At 38.7% G+C, this 21139-nt stretch overlaps 1 protein-coding gene across 1 annotated transcript; it reads left to right on the plus strand.

The window, feature by feature from the left end:
• Positions 1-5444: 5444 nt before the first annotated feature.
• On the plus strand, positions 5445-19460 carry LOC306666416 (glutathione S-transferase A4). Its single transcript, XM_079148482.1, has 7 exons — positions 5445-5567; positions 6495-6598; positions 11804-11855; positions 13142-13274; positions 15164-15305; positions 16853-16984; positions 18880-19460. The coding sequence occupies exons 2-7, from the start codon at positions 6512-6514 to the stop codon at positions 19000-19002; spliced, it is 669 nt and encodes a 222-aa protein (XP_079004608.1). The 5' UTR covers positions 5445-5567; positions 6495-6511; the 3' UTR covers positions 19003-19460.
• The last annotated feature ends 1679 nt before the right edge of the window (positions 19461-21139 follow it).

The raw sequence follows: 21139 nt of genomic DNA on the forward strand, positions 1-21139 counted from the left end.
TAGAGGCTGTTCCATTGAGAGGAATGTTTACAGCAGTTTTGCAAATGACAAAGCTAGTTTGGAGACAGAAAAAGACAGAATGTCCACTCTCATCCATCTCTGTATAGCACGTCTGCCTCCACTCACGGTTACCTCAGAGGCAAAAGGGACAGTCATCACCAGTGAATGCGATAGTGACCTCAACAGCATTATCGATTCACATTCTCCCAGGGCTCAAACTACTCTCTTTTGGTCCCAGGTTCCAAGATACAGCAAGGTGAACCATATGAAGCGATCTAATTTGTAGGTTGAAATGATAGGTTAAGGTGAATATAGATACTTTCATAGGGTTCAACCTAGTAAGTTGGCAAATGATTGCTTGATGTATTAGTGATATGTTGCAGCCTGAACACATTATCATGACTTCCAAAGGGCTCTAACTAAAATCAGGGAGTAATTTATGCTTTGGAGAATCTGACTCAGAAATATACTTGACCAAGCACTATGATGCTGAAGGCCATGAGAGAAGCACATAATGGATGTGAATCTGACAGATAATATTTTCCTGTTAACAAGCTGGCGGCAAAGCTTCAGAAAATGTATATGCAAGCACAACTTGAAGCTGAATTCATTTCTGTATTATATTCTTAACTTGTTATCTAAAGCAACAGAAAATGTGTTTTCAGAGATGAGTCCTTTATTGTGAGGTTAATATTTATTTTTCTCCTTGTATTATATATAAAAGGTAAATTAATCTGAAACCTTGCCCAGCTTACTGGAAAGCCGGTTTTAAATTGTAAATACCCCTTAGATAAGCAAATGGATTGTCAATGCCATATTCTCTGTATTCTAGCTCGTGTTTAGGTCATTACTATTTTAAAATTGAAAAGCTGAGTTACCTGGTTGTTATACATTGTAAAATTGTTTTCCTAATACTTTTATAAAGCCCACCTTCAGAGAATACTTCATTTTCTTCCTTTTACCCTTTCCTTAGTTTGCCAGCAAACAACTTCCCTTGGGAAGCTCAACACATTTATTCACATGCAAGTTAAAAGCTGATATGCAGTTGAAAAAACTGAAGACTGAAGAAATAATCTAAATTCTAAAGAGCTAGCAAAATCCCATACAGAACTCTTTGTTATCCCTCCCCCAAATAGGTAAAGGACAAATTGTATATATAAGCTATATAGTGTAAAAGGAAATAGGGACCATTTTTTGTTAAGTGAAAATAAAAAGTTATCTGTTGCATATATTTTTATTTGTTATAGAATTATAAAATGAAATGCAAGACACCAACAGGAGTGATGAGTTCTTATGTACCTATCCAATGACTATACCTCATTTATTGTCAGAAAGCTTTCTGGGATGTCAGATATGGTACAGGGTGGCTCTTATTCCATGTCCAAAGGTTTGGTGACAGTGGTGTACTGAGGGGCACAGTGAGCACAGGAGGGAAACTGCATTTCCATAAGAACTACTCTTGGCATGATTGTTCATTTTACAATAAAATTCCTTTCATTACCAAGCCCTCACCCAGCTTAAGTATGGTAGGATTGAAATAGGCATAAAATTGAACTTGAAACAATTTTTTGGACATGTGCTTGCCTGAGGACCACATAGATCTAAAAAAAGACACTGTCATCTTCTGAAATTATACGAAATTGAGTATCATCAAGGTAACGTGTGTTAGACAAAGCAATTGTCTCATTTTTAAGTGCAAATACAGGTACTGTTGGAATTAATGGGCATCTGGTTTTCATATAAAGTAGCACTTCCGTACACCATCAAGCCATCCTTTTGTGCCATGTAGGAGAGGAAGATAAAACTATGAAATGCAGGCTGTGTACTTCAGCTCAGTGTATGGCCAAAAGCAATATGTTTATAAGAAAATGTTTGACATACTAATTGTTTTATATCATTTTAAGCATATTGTAGCAACTTGTTTATTTAATATATGTGCTTAGTTTTTAGAATTATTTTTACAATTTCCAACCAAATGTACTGTACATTTATATAATTTATTGTGAGGACCTTCTCATGGAAGCCATCAAGGAGACAAATTGGGGGCAAATATCACATTGACCTGTATTATCGATTCCTTAAAGACACTCTGCTAATGTGAATTTAAAATGACCTGAACAAATACATCTGTTATGTCAATACAGATTGGAGTTGATTACAGTGGAGTAACTGAGAGAATATATTTATTTATAAAGCAAATTCATAATAGTGAGAAGATTGGAGGGCAGAAACCACTGAAGCAAGACCATTCTGAAATAAAATGTCATTTTTTGAATAGTTTGTCCTAAGGTGTTTAATAATGTTAACTTTATGTAAGGAAAATTCTCCTGCTCCAAATAAAGTTACAGTTTAAGAAAAACCTGATTTGAGTATTTTGTTTTTGTTTTCATATTCTTCATCAAAAAACTTTAGGATTGGAGCTGGAACTCAGTGGTATGGTACTTAGCATTGCAAGGCACTGGGTTTTATTCCCAGCACTGCAAAAGAATAAAAAGAGAAAGAAAACTTTAGTAGTTTCTTATTTTCATATTTTGGTTACTCATTTGGAACTCTGATATTTATAACTCTTTCTTAATGCTTAGTATAGTGTTAACTGCTGTGAAATTGGAAGCATACACTTGGAGTAGCAATATGAAGAGTTATTGTGCAATGTGGAGGATTTTTTAAAACTTAACCTTTATCTAATTAGGTGAAAGGGGATTTTTTTAAAAAGCCGATCAAAGCAATTTTTTGTTGCTGATTTCATCATGCTTGTTTTTTTACCATTTCACTGCAAATTCATATGTACAACTGAAACCTTCAAAAGAAATCCATAATTCATGAACCACATACAGAATGCTACAGGAAATTCATTTTCTAAACATTCTCTGAATGCTTAAGAGAATTTTGTAGGAACATGATCTACCAAACACACATAATGATGAAGCCCTAAATGTGCCTTTCACCATCAGAACATGGCTGACCCCTACGGTACATTTTGAGTATTTGTCTAAACTTTTGGCAATCCTGACCCTTCAAAAGCCTAGCACCTTCAAGACCTCAGCCATTTTTGAAGATTAAGAACGATAGTCGCATATCAGCAATATAAGATTAAACCAGTTAGAACTAAGCAAAGTTGAATAATGACACTTGTTCACCTAGCTCAGTTAAGTGAATCCTTATTCCTGTACAAAGATTTGATGGAAAAAAATTAATGAAGAATGATCACTTTCAGGACGAAGGGGATAAAGCATTGCTATTTAAGCCTGTGGTAGCACCTGATTTTTATATTGTGTTCTTTTTTTATTTGAAAATAAATAAAACTTCAATAAAAAGATGATCACTTTCAGGAAGTTTGGAAAATGTAGTTTCTTACCCATGTTAATCTGAATAATCTCCGTTAGGTCAGAATTAGGAAGATGAAATTAGACACATGCTGTTAGTGTAAAAGTGACTTTCCTGACTCCTGGGGTGCATAATTGTTCTAGAATTGCTTTTTCTTTTATTTGACTTGTCCTGCTGCTAGTTTGATCCATTATTAGTCCTTTCTTCTAAGTCATAACTGAGTATTCTACTGTCTAGTAGCCATTTCTAGGTGGATGATTGATTGGAACAAAAGATACAAAATTTCTCCAAAACTTTGTCTTCCTCCTCTGGAATTTACTGAGCTAGAAATGAAAGCATTGTTCATTCATTCATTCAACAAGTTTTCTCTGAATGTTTACCCCATACTAAGCAGAGTTCGAAAAGGGAAACAAATAAACAAAAATCCAAAGACAAAAATCCCTAACCTCTTGGAATTTACATTCTATAAATCTACAGACAGATAAACAAATAAATAATATGTTAGATGACAATATTATGAAAAGTAGGGAGGTATGAAAGGAAATGTGTGTGTGTGTGTGGGTGAGAGAGAGAGAGAGAGAGAGAGAGAGAGAGAGAGAGAGAGAATTGGTATTGGGGCATTATTCTAGACTTTTCCTCTTTCTTCCTTCCCTCATGAGTCAATCCTCTGCCTTCTATCTATATCTGGTCTTTTCCATCTTCTTCAAGCTCACAATGCTACCTGAGTTCACGCAGACACTTAACAGAGCTCTCTTTCTATACTGGCACATTTCTAATTCATTCTCCACACTCCTGTCAGAGCAATCTACTAAAAATAAAATCTGATCGGGTTAAGATACTCTCAAGAGCCCCTCATGGGTGAAGACAATAATCAGTAACATGTTATAGTCTGAGAAATAGCAAAAGCTGCCTCTAAAAAGAACAAAAATTGTTTATATATGTGTAAACAATATATATGGCTGGGGATCAAATATGCCAGGCAAATATTTGTTCTGCAACTGAGCCACATCCTCAGGCCAGTTATATATTTTTAACTTTAAAATTCATGTGAATTTTGTATTCTTTTCCATTAATATAGGCTTGGTAGTTGAAATTTTTAAAGTTTTAACTTATTCATGAGCTAAATTTCTTTTTTAACACCACGCCCATTAAAACCCCAATGTCCTCAGTTAAGGTGCTGTTTGGCCCTGAGGCTTATAGTACTCCTCTGAAGTGTCCAGATTGAAGGGATTGCTTAAGATGACCATTGGGATAAAGGAAGAAAAAAAGCGGGGGGAAAAGGTATGTCTGTACAAGACTAGGAAAAAAACAGATCTAATCATATATGGGTTGAGAGTACTTATGTAAAACTAGATAGCTACTTGAAGTCTTTTGCCTAATTAACAACATTTAAAAGGTAAGTACACCTCTATGACGTTCCTAAGAGCTGGAACGTTGCTTTCTTATGAGGGAGGAAAAAAAAGAAGAAAGGAAGGGAGAAAAACACAAAAATCCAAAAACACTACGTACATTTTGCAGTTTGATGGTCAAAAGAAAGGCAGACTGCCACGTGCAGCGCCTCATTTGGATGTGTCTGGAGTCTTGGAAGCTTGACTACCCTACGTTCTCCTACAAATGGACCTTGAGAGCTTGTTTGGAGGTTCTAGCAGGGGAGCGCAGCTACTCGTATACCCTTGACCGAAGAACGGTCCTCCTCTATCGGGGAAGGTCGTCCTCTTCGACCGAGCGCGCAGCTTCGGGAGGGACGCACATGGAGCGGTGAGGGAGGAAGGGGACACCCGCCTAGCCAGCCAGATCAGCCGAATCAACCCTGGCGATCAATGGGGTGACAGATGTCGCAGCCAGATCGCCCTCACATCCGAGAGAACGGTGCGGGACACAGGCTATATAAACCTGAAGAGATTCATAACTTTACGCATAGGTTGAGTTTGTCCTCCATGTTTTGCATATAACAATATATTGCAACTAAAACAAAACCTAACATATTCACAGTAAAGGTAATTTTGTTTCCCCCAAAATGCTAAAATCTAAATGAAAGTGGCTTAAATTGGGGATTTTTTTTCACAGTATCCAGAATCCCTTGCAGCTGGGTGGGGCATGCTAAATATTGCCGTCTCTATTGGTGAAGTCCTCCCGGAGCCTCGCCCATGTGGAGAGCCCCGCCTTCTGGCGCTCCGCCCACCTCGCTGCAGACAGCTGGCCGAGCGCTTTGTGCAGTTCGTGGCGCTCCGAGTGGACCCCAGGTCTGTCTCCCTCCCACCGTCCCTGCCCGCCCTTTCCCCTCTTGTTGTTTCTCCTCCCGGCGATTCTCCGAGCCCCTGACCGCCCCATCCATCCCTCACGCCCTCATTCTTCAGTCCTTTCCTTGTCTTCCTCCCTCTTGTCTTTTGCATCTTCGCCCCCATTTGGGCAGACGCGGGCCCCTATGTTGGGGTTGGGTCATTCTTGGCTCTGTGTACGTTTATAACCCCCCTTTGCGAAGTCTGAATCCAGGGGAAGGGAGGCTCAGATTGCCTCAGGCGACCAGGCGACTCCTGCCAGCCCTTCATAGATTGAGCTGAAAGTCTAGTTTTCAGAGAGCCAAGTGTGGCCTGGGCGCATTTTGCAAGCCAGAGAGATTCCTAGCAGGGACTGGACACGTGCGGGGCCGGGAGAGCCACCGAAATTCACTTCTTGCGGACAATAGCAATGTTTGGCCTGTTCACCTCCCAGTTGCTGTGATAACGTATGAGGATGCATGTGAAACATGAATACTTAGATTCCAGTGTGCATGCAGTTCGCCTCCGCGGCCCTCTGTGACTTGCCCCTCCAAGCTGAATTTGGAAAAATCCTAAGATTCTCAAGGTCAAAAAACATCGTAATGATATGGTGAATCTGTGACATACCGTACTGCTAGCACAAATGTCTTTACAACAACTCGCCCCCAGGTTCCCAGGATCCAGAACAAGAAATCATAAATAGAAACAATATGAAAGCCAAATCTGTTGCTTTTTCTTTATTCCATGTTTTAAAATGGTGGTGTGTTTTTTTAGAGTAAGGGGAAATGCAGCAATAAAAGAAAACAATTTCCTGTTCCAAAATCCTGAATATTCATATAGCCCCTGAGCACTGGCGGAGGACGCTGCACTAAGAACGTGTGTGAGGAGCTGTCTGCTGCATTTGTTTTTCAGAAGCCTGAAAAGCCATCATGGCAGCGAGGCCCAAGCTCCACTACCCCAACGGAAGAGGCCGCATGGAATCCGTAAGATGGGTTTTAGCTGCTGCTGGAGTCGAGGTACCCTCTCTGCTGTTTCTTCACAGATTTGCCATACAACTTTGAGACCTTTGAGGAAACAATAAGTTTTGGAGTACCTATTCATCCTCCACCAAAATCACAGTTGTGCTTTGGGTCAACTGGCAACCTTGGCATCTTCCTTGCATACTTGGGAGCCTTGGTCCACATGGCATTTTTGTTCCGTTAGTTTCTTATTATGAAAAGTTCAAATACAGACCACATAGAGCATTGCCATAAATTCTATGCAGGCGCCCATCATCCAGCTCCAACAATCTTTAACTTTATACTAATCCTATTTGGTCAAGCTCCTCTTGTTTTGTGGGAGCATTTTAAAGTAAAATCCAAAAATCTATCATTTCATCTGGGAAGAATGTACTTCCATATTTCTCTCTAACAGGTTGGGAATTTAAAACTTAAACAATAGCATTCTCACACCCAATGAAGTAAATAATTACTTTTTATCATCTAACACTCTGTCTGATTGTCTCCGATTTTTTAGTAGTTTATTCTAGTCCATATCTAAACAAGGTCAACATATTGCATTTAGTTTTGTGTCTTTCAGTATTTTAAAATTCTACAAGTTTCCTCCAAATTTTAAAAATAAACTTTATAGTTAGCAATAATTCCCGATTTATAGAAAGTTGTAAAATTGTGCCATGTAACATTCTCTTCCTTAATAATAACATCTGACATGTCAAACTAAGAAATGTGTGACTAACTACAGACTTTATTTGCTTTCATTATTTTTTTCCACTAATGTCCTTTTTCTGTTCCATGATTCAACACCATATTTGTATGTTTCTTTACTTGCCCTCAATCTGTGATAGTTACTCAGCCTTTTTTTTATTTTGACTCCTTGACTATATTTTTGTAGACTATGTTCTCCATGTCTGATGTTTTCCCATGATTAGATGGATTTATTAGTTTGAGGGCAGGAAGTGCCAAACTGATGTTCTCTTTGCGTCTTAGCCTGGGTTAGATGATATCAACGTGAATCATCACTAGAGCTGTTAATCATGATTTTTTGGTTAAGGTCTGTCACATTCCTCCATTGTTGTTACTGTTTTTCCCTGTATTCTTTGGAAGCAAATCATTAAGTTCAGCCCACACTCAACATGATGGGAACTAAAACTCCACCTCCTGGCGGAGGGAGTGTTCACATTTGGAATTTTTATGTAAGGAAGATTTGCTACACACACACATACACCCGTGCACACACACACCATTTAGTTATTGCTCAGGTTGTTCCAGCTTTGTCCAGTGGGGCTCTTTTCCTTTTTTTCTTTTTCTCAGCACTTCATTACGTTCTGACACTATGAGATGTTCTATGCTTATCTTGTATTTTCACTGCTCTAATAGAATCAAGTATTTCTCCAAGGGGACCTGGTCCCTTATAGTAGAAAATTATATTAGAAGCCAAGATCTGGGTGCTAGGTATCTGCATTTGTTTCTAAGTCATTTATTTGTGAAAAACCCTGCCTTGTAGAATCTCACCCATTCTGGATTTGGCCTATCTACCCTCTGGGAGTCATTGTGAGATAATGTGATAAAAAGAGGCTGCTCTTGTTTTAATACCTCCTCTCTTCTCTATATTTCCTATAAGTTGCACATTGACTCCAGTGGTGTGAATAAATTCAGATTTTTTTCTTTCTTAGTTTTTTTTTTTTTTTTTTTTCTTTTTCTCTTTCCAGACTACATTAGGAGGGCAACTGAGAGCATACTTCTATTATACCACATCAGGGGCTGCATAATGTCTGTTGTCTGGTTTTCAGTGACACTGAGCTTGACCACTATTTCCTGTGATGTCAGCCTGATGCACACATTATAATTTACCCATCACTTTTTCAACTGGTGCTTTTAGCAGCTACTGATCATCATCATTGTTAGAATTACACAATAGCAATTTTTCTATCATTTCACCTAAATTTATTAGTGATGATTCCCTTATAACGAATAATTTTCACTCTTTATTTAATTTTTAAATATGGTACATATAGAAAAATCTTGGTAAATGTTTGATTCTCTTTATCAATTTTCAGGACAATTGGTTGTTACTCTAGCAATTTCCAAAGATAACAAATATGGGTTTTTGTTTTTATTTTGCATGTTGTTATAACTTTCCACACAGTATTTTACAGTTTTCTAAATTGGTTGACATCATTTTTATAAACAAATCTTGCTTCTGACTTCTCTTAAGAAATTAAAAGATCTGATGATACTGGCCCTAATTTCTACAGAGCAGCAATTGCTGGATCTGAATAAGAACTTCCCCACCATCCCCTGTTGTCTTAGCTTTTATTTTCTAATTGTATGAAGAAGAGAATGAAAGAAATTGTGGTCCCAGGACCTGAACCTGATTGACTTTACTTCTTTGTCACTTGTCTAATTCTAGTAGGCTTCGTATTTTGTAGTTCTTGATTTGTTTTATAGGTTTTGATAGATGTCTTATATATGTATGTCATAACATCCTCTTTTCCCTGTCTTCGTTCCTCTCTGCCCTTCCTACTCTCTTATGAGTCAAGAGTCTTCCTTATAGTAATAGAATCCCAGCCTTAAATAAGTTTACAAAAAGAACTTAGGTCATATAATCACCTACCAAAGACCAATCATACTGCACAGGCTGATAGGTCAGAATAATGAGCCCAGTGGGATCTCCAGGGTGAAGGGAACTAGATTGATCCTCCTTGTGCTGCCAACCATATGGTTTATAGTAGCAGTTCCTAAAAGATGGTGTTGAGGGTCACTCCCTATCTCTTTACAAAAAGACATTTTTAGCTAAATTTATTCTCAGGCATCCACTAGACAAGTTTGTGATTTCCAGTGACCCAGGACTGAGTGGTTGGTCCTATTGTGGAAAGCACACACACACCTAAGTAATGAGGTGGCTTGAGGTGGCTAGCATCTGCTGAAAATCAGCTGTCCTGATTCAGGGAATCGGCATCTCCTCTCAGGCACTTGGTTTGAGCCCTTGCTGACATTGCTCTGAGCTGGTTGTTGGTCTTTGTTGTGCTGTCTTTGATGCTTTAATGCTTTGGACTTCATTTGTCTGAAGACCCCTCAGAAACCCAGCAAATACCCATGTTAAGAGGGAGAGTAACACATATAAAAGAGAAAAGTTAAAGGCCAGGAACTCCTGATTCAGGACTTCTGAGCAATTCACTTAGAAGAAAGAATGTTCCATGTGGAAGAGGTCAGTTCTCTATAGAATTCTATGTGGGAACTGTACCCTGGAGTAGGGAGAAAAGACAAGTGACTGGGTGGATAGAAATCAAGATGCTGTCTCTATCCCTGCAGCCATAGGCTGTTACTTAGGATTTTTCCTTCCTTCTGTTTCTCCTGCCCTGCTTGCCAGTGCCTGTTTCTCTTACATACCAATGGTTTATGAAGCTTGATACAAAGTAACCCTAGTGAGGGATAGCATTTATTTAGCACATGTGTTCTCAGGAGTATAAAAAAAAAATCAGAATCATTCTTGTTTTAAAAATTACATACTTGTGGGCCCTCTCAAGTACTGAATGTGAGTCTCCCAGGCATATGTGTGTCCCCCTACTTTCCCTTGTGTTTTAAGTGATCATGATCAAAAGCTTGAGAAACAATAGTATGGAGAGAAAGCTGCTTGATCACCTCTGACCTTCCAGGAGTTAGGACAAATGTCCTAATGTGGTTGCCTATTCATTGCTACTGCCCTGTGGGCCTCAGATGAAGATCCTCTGGGGAGTTAGGACCCCTTTCCTTGCACTTTGAAGACCCTGGTGAGTAGCAGAAGCCACACCTACACCTGGTCACCCTGCTTCATCCACATCAGCCAGCTCAGGTGGATGAACTGAGGCCTGCTGCTGCTACACTCAGCTCCACCCTCCCTGGAATGACCTGGGCGTGCAGTGCAGGCTCAGAGCCAGTGGGGACTCTGGTCACAAAGTGTATTGATAGGGAGCATTTCAGAATGCATTTCATAATGTCACCAGAAGAGGGCCTCATTTTCATTCCTTTTTCTCCCCACAACTTTTAAATTTGAAAACTTTCAAACCTACAGAAATGTTGTGATAGCATGCCTTTCAACTCAGTGCACCAGTTGTTCACACTTTGCTACATTTACATTCTCCCTTCCTCTCTGTATTTTTTCTGAATCATTTGAAGGAAGAAAGAATAAATAATTGTTCTGATAAAGAACAATTAAGAAAATTAACAATAAGTCCCTAACATCTAATATGCAGTCCATACTCAGATTTTTCTTATTGTCAAATGTTTCTGTAACTATTACATGTTAATTAGCAGTTATAACAATGTCCCCTCATCTAGGTTCTAATCTAGAGTTAGGCATTTGGTGGTTCTGTCTCTTTAGTCTCTTCTTATTGAGGACAAGAGTCCAGGTCATTATGTCACAGAATGTCCCACATCCTGGATATGCCTGATTTCTACCTTGTGATTAAATTCAGGTGAAATGTTTTTTGAAATGTTTTTACAGGTGTCACTGTGCTCTTCTTTGTCTGTCAGGACAGAAAGCACCCGGATGTCTTAAGTCTCCCCTTTGCAGAGCTCAGTTTGATCATTAGATAGACAGTGAGATCTCCAGACCCTTCCATTGTAAGGACACATTTTTCCTTTATCATAGTTAAGTAACTTTGGGGTGATACTTGGAGAATGAGTGAATATTTTCTACCCCAATGATTTCAGCACTCATTATGATACTTGTCAGAATTAGTTATTACACTGGAAGATGCAAATTGGTGATTTGCTAATTTTATCATTCATTAGCATTAATACTTCATCAGTTAGCACTAATTTTGCATAACAGATCTTTTACCCACTTCCCCTATTGTTTTAGAATCATCATTTATGGGCATAGAGATTTTGTTGTGTGTTATAATCTATACCTGACATCATTCTTTTCATGCTCGATTTGTCTCACATTTGGTTAGGGAATCCCTCTAAAATAGGATCCTCCATGCCTTTTCCTGTGCCATGTAGCATTCATTTTTGAGCACTTCCTTGCTTTCTGGCATAACAGTATCAACGTTTTCTTGTAAGAGCTCTGGATCATGTTAGTGGGCAGTGATATTTAGGAACCAAGACATGGATGCTAAGTATGCTCTTGGTCGCAGCTTCCTGAAGCAATTTAAATTGATGTTTTCAGTCCTGCACCTCTAATGACATTGACCTTCTTGGGGCCCGGGGGTATCTTTTTTTTTTTTTTTTTTAATTTAGTTTGATGAAGAATTTCTGGAAACGAAAGAACAGTTGCACAAGTTGCAGGATGGTGAGTATGCAAATGAAACCATTGTCTAGAGTACTGCTGTTTTTAAAGAACTGGTATTTATGTGGAAGGGCAAGGATGTGAGAAATATTAAGAATAGATTCCTAAAACCAGAAAAGTAAGAGGGAATACACAGCTGCAATTACCAGGAAGTCACTTCTTGCTCAGGAGTTCTAATAAAAGTGTACTGAAGGGCAGGAGCATTTCCTCCCCATCCAGGTGAACAGCCCTTCTCCATGCCTGTCTCCTCCCCTCGCCCTCCCAACCTTTCTGCTCTTTTCCCTCTCCGTTTTGCTTCTCCCCTTCTTCTCATCTTGTACCATCTACTTATCAAATGAAAGTGAGATCCACAAAAGGCTTCCCTTTAGCCCTTGGCCAGCCCTGCTCCCTCCGTACCCATCCCCTGCATGGGAACCACCAGCATGTCCTTAAGGAATCCTACCAACCCTATGAGCAATTCCCTCCCAGCCCATCAGCAGGGCCCAGGCCCAAGTCAAGGCTCCCTTTAGGGAGCTGTAGCTCTCCAGGGTTGTAATGCCATCTATTGTGTGTGACACTGGTCTGAATCCAGTGCCCCAGCTGTTTGAAGGCTGTGCTGAATCCTTTATCCACATCTCATCCCAAAGTTGCATGTATGGGAGGTGTTTGATATAAGTGTGGAGAAGGCTCTGGGTTACTTTTCAACCAGTGATAGCAAACTTAGTAGTAAGTGGTCTGTCACTTTAGAACAAGAGAAGCCAGCAGGAATACCTGAGAATCTGCAGTACCTTAGGTTTCATGATCAGATTCTCTCAGTGCTGTTCAGTATACTCCACAGTGACAGAAAGGTCCTGTTCTACACTAGCCAGTGATGCCACCACCAGCCACACGTGACCACCGAAAAATTGAAATGTGTCTAACGTGACAGAAGAACTGGATTTTAATTTTTAGTATTTTAATTGTTCTAATATAGATATAAATAGCTTCGCGTAGCTGTCGGATACTATATTGACTGTTGCAGCTCTGAACAAGTATCTTCAATATGTGATCTCCCCAATCCCTTGTCTTGGTGGTAGGTATTTTTGATGGGGTGAAAGTAAAAAAGGGAAGTGTTAGTTTTCAATCTTCTTTTATGGTTAAACCTGCTCCCCTGGATGAAGTTTGAAATTGAAGTTAACTTTCATCAGGGAGCTTAATGGTATTTCCTAAGGTGATGGTTCCACTTTTCCTTTTCATTCAGTAGAACCCTTTTTTAGGGGTTGGAGAACAGGAAGAAGAGATCAATTCTAACTCTAGGCTCCTGTTTCCAGGTAACCACTTGCTGTTCCAACAAGTGCCTATGGTTGAAATTGACGGGATGAAGTTGGTCCAGACCCGAAGCATTCTGCACTACATAGCAGAAAAGCACCAGCTGTTTGGCAAGGACCTCAAGGAGAGAACCCTGTACTGTTGCTCCTCTGATGCCCTTTCTGGAGCCTTAGCTGATGAGCAACCCTCTGTAGCACACCCCATGTCCTTTAAAGCCTGCCTCATTAGTGTGAACAGGGGACATAACTCCAGAAAGGCTATGAAGATGGGTTGGAAATTCAGTATAGAAAGTCTGAGTAAAATAAGTTTGGACCATAATTCCTAAAGACACAGTCCCAAACATCAAAATTCCAAAAAGTCTAAAATCCCTAAGTCTAAAATCCCAAAAGAACAAAATCCTAAAAATATAATTCTGGACAAACTAATTTTAAAAAATTCTTTAAAAAGATATTTATTGGGGCTAGGGCTGTAGCTCAGTGGCAGAGCACTTGCTTAGCATGTGTGAGGCACTGGGTTAGATCCTCAGCACCACACAAAAATAAATAAATATATAAAATTTAAATTTAAAACAATATTTATTTACATTTTTAAAGTGTTTTCATTTGAGAAACATAAAAACATGGCAGAACATGTTTTTCTACTTTACACAATTAAAAAATATCTGTTACCAGATATTTTTGCAAACATAAATACTCAGGTAAACTAACAGTCACATGGATATAATATTTATGAGCAGAAAAACAATATTTATTAAAAAAAATAGGCCCAAAACCAAAGCATATAAATTCATGTCACTGTGGTTGGTAAATGTGTACACATAGCTTCTCAACTGTGGTCATCTGGAATATTGTGAGAGACCACCTATGACCTTTGACAAGATTGGCCATATGCTGCAGTGAGCGACCACCACAGAGTCAGTCACCCAGAGAGCTGAGATAATTGAGAAATTTTATCTCTCACAAATGCAGATGTACACAAAGGCCATCTCTTCATTTACTGGAAAAATTTCAACGTTTTTATGTATGTGCACACTGCTTAGACACAAAGCCAACCTTGGGATAATGTACCTTTAGGGAGTCAAAAATGCAAAACATACATAAAATGAATTAGAATTCTCTGAAATTCTTATCATAATTTATACCTCCAATATTGGAAATGATACAAAAATGAAATACATGGATATTGAATTATAAACAATAGTGCTGGCAACTTAAAATAGTGAGGGTGGGGGGTGTCTATAAAAAGACACTCTGTCAAAAAAATAACCTAGATAGAAAATTTGACTTCCAGGATTTAACAATCAGGATTTTAATATTTCAGGATTGTGTCTTTGGGTTTATGATCAGACTCAAGTAAAATGATAGGAATTGAAATCTGATATATCTAAGATGTCATTATTTCAGATTTCAGCATCTTTAAATACTTCAGTGCTACCTTTTAACTTTCTTGCAAATTTACTCTCTTTGAATATTAAGAATGGGAAACAGACATTCAAAGCCTGGGATAGCATGCATTGCATTATAGTTGAACTGAGAACCTGGTCCTTGCACCTCCCCAATGCATGATCCTGGGCAAAGGGTTAAACCCCAGTTTCCAATACACTGGGTATAATAATAATGTACAGGACACTACATGGTGTAATGGGATTCAATGAGATAATGGATGCAGAGTGTTTGGCATCATGCCTGATGTGCTCCAAGCATTCTTTAAATGATATTCATTATTTTAACAAATGTAAAGTTCATTGCACACCAGGAGACCAGGGTGTGGATGTTGGGGTGAGGGTGGGGGAGTAGGAGCTGGGGAGAGAGGGCAGCTGTGACTGTCAGAGTTCTGATTTGTGAAGGATGTTTTTGAGCTGTAACTAGAGTGTACTCTGCACTTTTGCTCTTCAGACAGTTTTAGGCAAATGTTCCTTGGCACTTAAGTTGCCAGAGCCTTAAGAAAAAGCACTCTGTGTTCTTTGAGGTGAAAGCTGTTGAGTTCAAGGAGGAGGACTGAAACACCTGCTTTTCTGTTTGAAGGATTGACATGTATGTGGAGGGGACACTGGATCTGCTGGAACTGCTCATCATGCATCCTTTCTTAAAGCCAGATGATCAACAAAAGGAAGTGGTTAACATGGCCCAGAAGGCCATAATTAGATACTTTCCTGTGTTTGAAAAGGTAGGTGGCAAAAGCCTATGAACCCACATTACCCCACGGGGCATCATAGATGCCCTTTTTTGTTCAGGGCAGTGTAAGGTGAGCCCAGCTGGACTAACCTAAAAGTTAACAGACTCCTAAGAACCAGCTAATCATGGCCATCAATACTAAGCTGAAGCCCTGGAACCCTTCAGACTCTATGAGGACTATATTATTATTCATAATTCATCTAACACTTACCTTGCTTAAGGGAGAAAAGAGAAACTACCTTATTCATTCAGTCAGCAAACACTTGTTAGACAGCTCTCAGGATCTAACATCCTACCTGATCGTCTCCTTCCTGATGTGAGGAGACTCATTTCCATTTTCTCTTCCCTTTGCTCTTCTTGTTTTACAGTTTTCTACTTGGTATTACCATACTTATTTCTTTGAGCTTTAAATTACTTTTTTTCCTGAATTAGAAGGAATTTTTTAAAAATCTTTCAATGAAACACAAAACAAGAGTATATAAAATTATGGAAAGACGTATTTGACAAACTCCCTCTGTCTATCTTCAAGAATTGGCATTGAATGGGGGAGGGTGGTCTTCGCTAGCTTGGTTTCATGGTGTCTTTCCTATAAGCACTTTGTAAAGTAGGAAAGAGTCATTGGTGAGTCTAGTGGACCAGTGGCCCATGTTAGGACTCCTCATAACACAGCTATGAAGTAAAAATTGTTATCCTTCATGTACGTAATGAATGGAATCAGATCCAGTGACCTGTGCAAGGTACATGGCTAGAAAACGGAGAACCAGAATGAAACTCTTGGCCTCTGCCTACAAATTCTGGATTCACCATGCTTTACCAGTCTGGCCCTAGTAGCTATATTTGGTTTAGAGTCGCATTCAGAGTCTCTGTCAGGCACCCCCCCCCACACACACACATATGTACACACACACAAATTCTTGTGGACATCCAAAAGTTCACTGAGAAATGGAGAACACCTTGTCACCACTGTTCTTTGCCTCTCCCAAATCAGAATCTGTTCTTACAAATCCCTGTATCTATGTGTTACTCTCAAAATGGAGTCAGCATGAACTTAAGCTTTTCATTTTCTCTGTTAGGGGAGTTGTGAAAGGTTTATTTACATGGTCAGGTTTGGTTTATTGCTACAAGTCCCAAGGTTCACAGAGTGGGAAGCGAGTAGACCCCATGGAGAAGACTTATCATTTAGGTTCCTTATATCACTCTACCCCTCCCTGAGCTGCAGGGACTCATCAGTTCATTTCTGTGGCTTTATTCCTTTTTGAATGCAAGTCCAAGTCCAGAAACTGAGTTTTTCCTTCCCCCTTTCAGTGTCTCATTCTGATCTAGAGCAGATATTTAAGGCTGCTTTAATTTTTACACCTGTTTGTGCTCTTTCTCCCCACCTTAGATATAGGGGTGTCCTCTTCATTGATGTTGTTATAAAAGGATAAAAGGACAAGACCACAATTTAAACTCCTTGTTAGATACCACACTGATAAAACAGCTTCATCAGCTTTTGCATATGGAATATCATAACCAATGTAAACCTTTTATACCGGACAGATTTTAAGGGGTCATGGACAAAACTTTCTTGTTGGTAATCAGCTGAGCCTTGCTGATGTGATTCTACTACAGACCATTTTGGCTCTAGAAGAGAAAATTCCTAATATCCTGTCTGCATTTCCTTTCCTCCAGGTAAATAAAATGGTATATTGGAAGACTGGCCCAGAACTCTTGGGCCTAGCTTCAGTTTTTGAAGGGTGTGTGTGTGTGCGGTGTGTGTGCATGCGTGTGTGTGTGAGTGAAACAGAGAAGGAGATTCATTTCTAGATCCTATTTAGTAGCCAGGTGTGATGGTGCATGCCCATGCCTATAATCCCAGTGGTTTGGGAAGCTGAGGCAGGGGGATTGCAAAAAACCAGAGTCAGCAACTTATTGAGGCCCTAAGTAACTTAGGGAGACCCTGTTTCTAAATAAAATATTTAAAAAAGGGCTGAGGATGTGACTCAGTAGTTAAGTACCCCTGGTTCAGCCCCTGATACCAAAAAAAAAAAAAAAAAAAAAAAAAGGGGGGGGGGGTGTGGTGAGGGTTATTTTAAGTAAAAGGAAATGAAGGTATAAACTTGAAACTGTTTTTCTGGTTCTTAAATCCTAACAGTTAAAAGCTCATGGTCATGAAAGCATGAAAGAAGTTTTCATTTTAGCTTTACGTAACTAATAGGCAGTGAAATACTATACTTTGAATATACGTGAAAGATTTAAAAAGTCTAGGTTAAATGATAAATACCTAACTTTTTTGGTAAACTGTGGCACCAGGACCTTGATACTTTATATCCATGATGTTGACAACTTCCTTTTAAAGCCCATGCACATCTATGGAAACATAATTTTAATCTCTGAGCAGATGGGGTGCCAACATTAAAGGACTTCAGAATCTGATAGAAATGTTAATTAAAGGGTTATTCCTGTATTAACTAAAGGATAGTTTAAAGTTATACACGTTTTATTTACATAAATATGAACTCCAGGTAAATCTTGAAATGACAGATCCTTTGGAGCAAGCTTTCAAATATTGATAAAATATTCAAAATTAGATAACACAAATAGATCTTAAATAAGTAATGAAAAAAGATTGTAATATTTGTATATTAATTGACATATTAGGGTTTTGTTAATATTAGTGACATGTGTATTTATGTTTTTTGTATGTATACCAATTAAGCTGTGTCTTGCACATAATAGTCATTTAATAGTATCTTAAAAATAAATGACCTTAATTTAAAATGAATCTTTTAAAGTAAGATAATTTAATAAGAGAATTTTAAAAGATTTTTAAGAAATATTAAAATAAATATTTTTAATAAAACAATTTTAAAAGATTTTAAAAACAATTGAGTATACATGCCTTCATATACATACTAAATATACTTTGTTATTTTTCATAGAGCAAATGAACTTCTCAATTGCTGAGAATTTTAAGATTTGACTCTGAGCGAAAACCACATTTTTTATTCTTTCATTACAGTTTATATAAATATCTGGTGTCTGAGTGCCCAACTATGAAGCATGCCGCTGGCCATCTCCCACACATAGCCAAAATGAGAACTCATTTGCTAATAGGAGTAAAAAGAACAAGGAAGCAGAATCAAAATAGAAATTGTACCATCTTATGACTTTTGAAGCACTCTTATGTAAATGGATCATGCATGTCCTCTGAGCACATCAATACCCTTGAAGCATTTCCTGTGTACTTTTTCCTTCCTTTTTTTCTCTTTAAGCCAAGTATTACAATCCTTCTTTAAGTTTTTTTTTTTTTTCTTTTTTTAATTTTGCTGCCTCTGAAGAGAATTCTCATCCTGTGTGAAACATGGTTTTGCATAAACCCTGGTGATGCTGCCATTGGAGGCAGAGATTGCAAATAATCATTACACAAGATCAGACCTTAGACAGATGTTGGACTGCAGTTCTGGTAGAATCCCTTCAACAGATAGTTATTGAACAAATTTTAATGAGACATTTAACACAACCATATTTTCATAGTTACTAATTCTCTTGCTCTTAACTTTGAACTTGTATGCTTTCCTTTTTAGGAGTACACGGTGAAATTAAGTAATTTCCCTACAATTAAAAGATTCCTTGAGCCTGGAAGCAAGAAGAAGCCCCCTCCTGATGAAATCTACGTGAGAACCGTGTACAACATCTTTATGCCATAAAATAACCTGGCCATCTCTGCTTGTTCCCAGAGACGGCTGTGTCTGCAGTGCTGTCTTAATTGCTCTCAGCTCTATAGTAGTGCTATGGTTGAGTCGGGTCTTTCATGTCTAGGAGATCTTCTCTTTGAAAAATGCCAACCTTTTTTTGACCAGTGAATAATTGTTATGGAACATTTTTTGGAAAACATTTTTTTTGGGAAGGCCAGCACTTGAGTTAGATCTGGTCAAGTTATCATGTCCTATTTTAGTCCATTCTGATAATTGGCAGGATCCCATGTTCTCCCCTGAGCTTTTTTCTCCTCTTTCTATCTAAACCCCCGCTCCAGTCTTGTCCTGATTTTCAGTGTCTAATAACAATTCAACTTCTAGTGAATGACTCTGCTAAGAGCTAAAGAAATGGTAGTAGTGAATGCAGTTGATATTAGCCAAAATAAAGAATTTGCCAATTATTGCCCTATTGCTAGAATCTTTTCATTAATCATTATGGAATATAGAAAATATTTACATGACTCGAAAGTCAAGCAAGCTGTAGTCTTGAAAGTCTTTACAACTCTGCCTCCTAGAAACTGAGTTCTTCTCACAAGCAAATACAGTTATTCTTGATATATCCTTCCAGTCTTATTTGACATAGGTAGAAGAAAATGAAATATATATTTTATCATTTTACTACCCAAATGTTATGTATAGGCTTCTAATTTGCATTTCAGAACTAAGTATGGTCTATTAATACTGCCTTGAAACACGTGTTGCCTCTCAAATCCTAATTGAGCACCTATTGTATGCCAGGCAGAGTGCAGGGGGCAGAATCATAAAATGGAGCCTCTGATCTAGAAACATTTACCACAGGGTGGAGGTGATACACATGTAGATAACAGAAAGGAATTTTGGAAAAGGAAGAATTTCAAATATCAACTATTCAGATATTAAAAAGTCCAGAAAGGCAAGTTTTCAAAGAAGGTCTCATAGCCAAGTTCTTGATGAGGGTCTAGTAGAAAGGACATGTTCATCCCTCACTATATGAGGGATCATTTACTCACAGGGAATAAAAAGAAAAAAAAGACAATTGCAGGGTGATTGGTAATATCTGTCACAGCACAAAGGCCTCGGTGTTTTCTGTTAGAGGGAATCCAGCACAAACAGGGAGGTCACTACTGTCTTTTGTGAGTACTCTTATCACTGATATTTGAAATTTCTGGAAGACCAAAGATGGTGGCAAGAGCAGCACCTGAGCAATCTGAGGAACCAAGATGTCCTGGGCTGCATCTGAGAGATGTCCCAGCTCCAGTCAGGCCCCTAATTGTAGTAACCAACACAAGAAAATGTGGAAGTGAATAGGAAAGCATTTCACCTTGCTCCAAGAGAGACTGGCCTTTGCCTCTGGGAAACAGTGTTTAAACCTGTGCAATGTGTGGCCGACAGCATCGCCTTTGCTGGCAGTAATGGTGTGATTTAGGGTAAGCACCTTGAGCTATACCTGTAGTGTGACACAAGGTTGGGGCTTTGGGTCAGGTAGTATCATCTCAACTTTGGAGAGGGTGAAAACAGACCAGCTTGGGTGCTCAATTTCCCACATCACAGACCCCCGGAAGCAGGGGTCAGGTGAGCTTCCCCAGTTGATGATACCCCATGTATATTGTCACACATTATTGCCAGGAGAAATTCACACTGCCTATGACTCCGCGGAAAGAGAACTTGAGAAGCCCAGAATTGGAACCTCCTGGACCCTGCTCTCTGCATCTCTTTCCTTGGCTGATTTTCATCTGAATCCTTTCTGTGTAATAAACTATCGCTGTGAGTATAACAGGTCTCTGTGAGTCCTTCTAGTGAATTATTGAAACTGAGGGCGGTTTGGGGAAGCCCTTGAACTTGCATTTGGTGTCAGAAGCGAAGGCAGTCTTGTGGACTGCTCCCTCTGAACTCTTCTGGGAGGAGAAACATATTACACTCATCCAGAGATTGATTTACATATGAGTATAAAACATCGACTTGATCACACTCAAGAGATTATATTACTGAGTTTTATGGAATGGCAGCAAATTTGGGCTATTTCGTACTATCATTTTGGTGTATTTTTAAAATCTAATACCATTGCCTGATATTAATCAACTCCTTACTATTTAGTCATTTTGCAAACATT

Source organism: Sciurus vulgaris, assembly GCF_902686455.1.
Source record: "Sciurus vulgaris genome assembly, chromosome: 7".
Classification (NCBI taxonomy): domain Eukaryota; kingdom Metazoa; phylum Chordata; class Mammalia; order Rodentia; family Sciuridae; genus Sciurus; species Sciurus vulgaris.

Coding starts and splice junctions, on each gene's coding strand:
- LOC306666416 (XM_079148482.1), top strand. CDS start 6,512: ATGGCAGCGAGGCCCAAGCTCCACTACCCCAACGGAAGAGGCCGCATG. Junction 6,599..11,803: donor TAGCTGCTGCTGGAGTCGAG/GTACCCTCTCTG, acceptor TTTTTAATTTAG/TTTGATGAAGAATTTCTGGA. Junction 16,985..18,879: donor CTGCATTTCCTTTCCTCCAG/GTAAATAAAATG, acceptor TTTCCTTTTTAG/GAGTACACGGTGAAATTAAG.